This window comes from Bison bison, unplaced genomic scaffold (assembly GCF_000754665.1).
Source record: "Bison bison bison isolate TAMUID 2011002044 unplaced genomic scaffold, Bison_UMD1.0 scf7180017864371, whole genome shotgun sequence".
Taxonomy (NCBI): domain Eukaryota; kingdom Metazoa; phylum Chordata; class Mammalia; order Artiodactyla; family Bovidae; genus Bison; species Bison bison.
The window spans coordinates 2116381-2121523 of NW_011494943.1; the positions used below are offsets into that span (position 1 = coordinate 2116381).

At 40.9% G+C, this 5143-nt stretch overlaps 1 protein-coding gene across 1 annotated transcript in view; it reads right to left on the reverse strand.

Annotated features, from left to right (window-relative positions):
• Positions 1 to 5143, reverse strand: part of ABCA5 (ATP-binding cassette, sub-family A (ABC1), member 5) — a 50867-nt gene that overhangs the window by 11903 nt on the left and 33821 nt on the right. The window contains exons 22-24 of the mRNA XM_010856078.1: positions 3448 to 3585; positions 1848 to 1961; positions 271 to 441 (exon numbers count right to left, since the gene is read on the reverse strand). Of these exons, the coding sequence (XP_010854380.1) occupies positions 271 to 441; positions 1848 to 1961; positions 3448 to 3585 (423 nt within the window). The remainder of the gene's footprint in view (positions 1 to 270; positions 442 to 1847; positions 1962 to 3447; positions 3586 to 5143) is intronic.

Here is a 5143-nt window from a genome sequence, read left to right on the forward strand (position 1 = left end):
GACGACGCACCAGTAGGCCCTCTACATGAAGGGCCACCTCAGCTCCGAGGAAGTATTGTATGATGGTGAAAGCGTTGTTCTTAAAGCCACTTAGGGCAATACGACCTGCACTCGTTATAGGTACCATATACAATAATTAAACAGACACTGGTTCTGTTTTCTGGAACATCATAATTACTTAATCAGACAACTGTCACATCTATAAACATTTAGCTTTTCAAGATAACATTTTATTTATAGATAGCATGAGCACAACTGATGTTAACTTACCACAGAAAGGAACTTGACAGCATAAAAATATAATCCATAATGAAATGCAAACAAACTGCCTATCATCAACGTAAGGACCACAAAAAATAAGGGGATGTCAACAATAGCCTGTCCGAGCCAATATGCAGAAGGCAGGAGACCTGAGAGCTTAAGCTGAGTATAAGCTTTGATCTAAAAAAAAAAAAGGAAAAATTGATTATAATTTGAAACATACTACAAACAAAAATCTCTAGCAAATGATTGCAGAACTCCTAATTTTACATCAACAAGAAGGGTCACATTGCATCAGTAGGTAATAAAAGCCCTCTGACAGCTAAATATAAATTCCATTTAGCCTTTAATCTGGTTCATTGTTTCTGAGGCATAACAGTCTCAGCAGCATTTTTCAGCATCAGAACGCAGCAGTGCCGCTAAGAAACAAAGCTAAAATAAAATAAAAGGGCCGTGGGAGTCACAGTCGCGCAAACAGCGAGCTGCCGAAATGAGACTTCTGAAATTCTGTGAAACAGAAAAAACATGTTTAGGAAACAGGATGCTTACTTTTAAACATTGACCTTTCATGAAAACACTAATAAATGGCCAAGTATCATCAGACTTACACAGGGCTTTCAGCTTAAGTGTGAAACTTGTACTTGGACGCATCTGAAACCTCTTATGCGTTCATGTGTAGAACATGAGTGTCAATTGTGATTATTACCACAAGGGAACACCATTTTCACCTGTGTGAACAGCTGACAGTGTAAACAATCATTGTTTTCCTAACATTCTCACTACATAATTTGAAATTTTAAGATCTTCCATAAATGCAAATACCTAACAACCCTGTTCAGGTGATTTTTGTCATCTATAAAAACATCTACTCATAATAAAAAAAATCTACTCCTAGTAATTCAATGTCTGATAGGAAAGAGCTGGCCACAGAGGACGAAAGAGGGATATAAACATTCGTTAAGAAGAAGAAATGATTTTCTGGGCTATAAATATTAGTTAAGAAGAAGAAATGATTTTATAAGTGGACAATATTAGTGTTCAATGAACACAAGGACAAAAATATTAATTCCAATATACATATAAAAACATAAAGCACGTCAAATACAATCATTTTTTGAAAATTCATGTCCCTCATACGCTGCTGGTGGGAGTGTAAGAGGCTTTTATCCACCCTGAAAAACAGATCAACGATGTCTTATAGAACTAAACGTGCAATCACCATGTGACACGCAAGTGTGCTCACAGGCGTTCATGCCAGAGAAAAGAAAACACGTCCACCCAGGAACCTGCAGCAAACGTCCAGAGCAGCTTAATTCATAACAGTCAGAGCTGAAACAGTGCAGATCTGCACCCCGGAACACTTTTAAAGTGCACGACAAGCACGCAAACAGTAAGTGACAGTTGTTACTCTCACTGTAATAAACGTATTTATGCTCCATTTACTTACTCTCAAAATAACAGCTGCACATAAGTCTTGCACTCACACAGAAAAGCTCAGTTTCTTGTCTGAGAATTCTTTTTTTTTTTTTTTGGTCTGAGAATTCTTAGCAGTCAATTGCACCTGTGATTTTTAACTGAGTCATTACCTTGTGATTCTCTGCATTTTCCATGGCGAAGTAAGGAGGCATTGCGGTAACAATAACCCCAAGTAAAGCTGCTTGGAAGTACAGCTCGATTTTGAAAACGATGTCTGTGATTTCCTGAAAGACAACCTCAGAGTGAGAAACAGAATGGAGGATCACTTTATATCAAGTTACTAAATACTTTCCAAGAGCCCATCAGAACTGAAGAAACACATCAGGGTACCAGCCCTGGACAAGGTCTCTGTGAAGAGACAGGTGCAGAGTAGTTACCATGCAGTGGCTACAGTGCCAACTTCAGTGCAGTCGCTCAGTCGGGTCCGACTCTTTGCGACCCCATGAACCGCAGCACACCAGGCCTCCCTGTCCATCACCAACTCCCAGAGTTTACCCAAACTCATGTCCATCGAGTTGGTGATGCCATCCAACCATCTCATCCTGTGTTTTCCCTTCTCCTCCTGCCCTCAATCTTTCCCAGCATCAGGATCTTTTCAAATCAGTCAGCTCTTCGCATGAGGTGGCCAAAGTATTGGACTTTCAGGTTCAGCAGCAGTCCTTCCAATGAACACCCAGGACTGATCTCCTTTAGGGTGGGCTGGTTGGATCTCCTTGCAGTCCAAGGGACTCTCAAGAGTCTTCTCCAACACCACAGTTCAAAAGCATCAATTCTTCAGCGCTTGCTTTCTTTATACTCCAACTCTCACATCCATACATGACCACTGGAAGAACCATAGCCTTGACTAGATGGATCTTTGTTGGTAAAGTAATGTCTCTGCTTTTTAATATGCTGTCTAGGTTGGTCATAACTTTCCTTCCAAGGAATAAGCGTCTTTTAATTTCATGGCTGCAGTCACCATCTGCAGTGACTTGGGAGCCCCCCAAAATAAAGTCAGCCACTGTTTCTACTGTTTCCCCATCTATTTCCCATGAAGTGATGGGACCGGATGCCATGATCTTAATTTTCTGAATGTTGAGCTTTAAGCCAATGTTTTCACTCTGCTCTTTCACTTTCATCACCAACTTGGTGCTGATTAAATAGCTGTGTGATCCTGGGAAAATTATTGTACTTCTGTGTTCTTATAGATGTATACAGGATAATATAGCATATTAATTAACATTCACCATTTATTTAAAAATAATACTGCACGTGAAGTGCAGTTAACCTGTGCCCGAGTGGTTCTAGCAATGAACGTGACTCTCACAAAGTCTTCACTGATGCCTGGACTATAAGCCAGCAGGCATCTTGGAGACTCCTCTTTTCCACTAGGAAAGTCACGCCCAAGCTCAGTCACCGGTGGAGCCAGGAGCTTCATATTCCCAGCAGGGTGGATTGTGGCTCCCTCAGGCCCATGGGTCCAGGCACAGACGGCAGATGCTTCAGACAACCTGGTAACCAGCTGGTGCCCCAAACAAACTGCCCAGAACCACGCTCAGCAAAGCCGGTCCTGCAGCAGACCCCAGACCCGGGATGTGAACCACCCCCAACTCAGGTTTTAAGAAGAGTAGACATCACAAGATGAACGTCTATAGGTTTCATTTGTTATTATCACTGGTTATTTCACACACACACACATACACACACACACACTCTTACACGTTTGCTCACCTGAAAGAATGGGGTATTCCAGACCTGGATGCTTTCAGTGACGTTTGAATGGTAAAGATAGTAGTTACTAATGATATTCATCAACACGGGTAAAGAGTAAACCATAGAGCTGTTGAAAACGGCAGTAAAAACATAGTCCTACGATTCAAAAAAAGAGAGTTATTATACATAGCATATATGTAAATGGATATATGATTGCTGTGTACGCAGCATATGAATATGATTGCTTTTCTCACCAACTAAGTTAAAGAAGACTCTACACATGGACATCATCAGATGGTCAACACTGAAATCAGATTGACTATATTCTTTGCAGCCAAAGATGGAGAAGCTCTATACAGTCAGCAAAAACAAGACCAGGAGCTGACTATGGCTCAGATCATGAACTCCTTATTGCCAAATTCAGACTTAAATTGAAGAAAGGAGGGATAACCACTAGACCATTCAGGTATGACCTAAATCAAATCCCTTATGATTATACAGTGGAAGTGAGAAATAGACTTAAGAGACTAGATCTGATAGATAGAGTGCCTGATAAACTATGGATGGAGGTTCGTGACATTGTACAGGAGACAGGGATCAAGACCATCCCCATGGAAAAGAAATGCAAAAGAGCAAAATGGCTGTCTGAGGAGGCTTTACAAATAGCTGAGAAAAGAAGCGAAGCGAAAAGCAAAGGAGAAAACGAAAGATATAAGCATCTGAATGCAGAGTTCCAAAGAATAGCAAGAAGAGATAAGAAAGCCTTGCTCAGCGATCAATGCCAAGAAACAGAGGAAAACAACAGAATGGGAAAGACTAGAGATCTCTTCAAGAAAATTAGAGATACCAAGGAAACATTTCATGCAAAGATGGGCTCGATAAAGGACAGAAATGGTATGAACCGAACAGAAGCATAAGATATTAAGAAGAGGTGGCATACACAGAAGAACTATACAAAAAAGATCTTCACGACCCAGATAATCACAATGTTATGATCACTCACCTAGAGCCAGACATCCTGGAATGTGAAGTCAAGTGGGCCTTAGAAAGCATCACTACAAACAAAGCTAGTGGAGGTGATGGAATTCCAGTTGAGCTATTTCAAATCCTGAAAGATGATGCTGTGAAAGTGCTGCACTCAATATGCCAGCAAATTTGGAAAACTCAGCAGTGGCCACAGGACTGGAAAAGGTCAGTTTTCATTCCAATCCCAAAGAAAGGCAGTGCCAAAGAATGCTCAAACTGCCACACAATTGCACTCATCTCACACACTAGTAAAGTAATGCTCAAAATTCTCCAAGCCAGGCTTCAACAATCTGTGAACCGTGAACTTCCACATGTTCAAGCTGGTTTTAGAAAAGGCAGAGGAACGAGAGATCAAATTGCCAACATCTGCTGGGTCACTGAAAAAGCAAGAGAGTTCCAGAAAAACATCTATTTCTGTTTTATTGACTATGCCAAAACCTTTGACTGTGTGGATCACAATAAACTGTGGGAAATTCTGAAAGAGATGGGAATACCAGACCACCTGACCTGCCTCTTGATAAACTTATATGCAGGTCAGGAAGCAACAGTTCAAACTGGACATGGAACACCAGACTGGTTCCAAATAGGAAAAGGAGTACATCAAAGCTGTATACTGTCACCCTGCTTATTTAACTTATATGCAGAGTACATCATGAGAAAAGCTGGGCTGGAAGAAGCACAAGCTGGA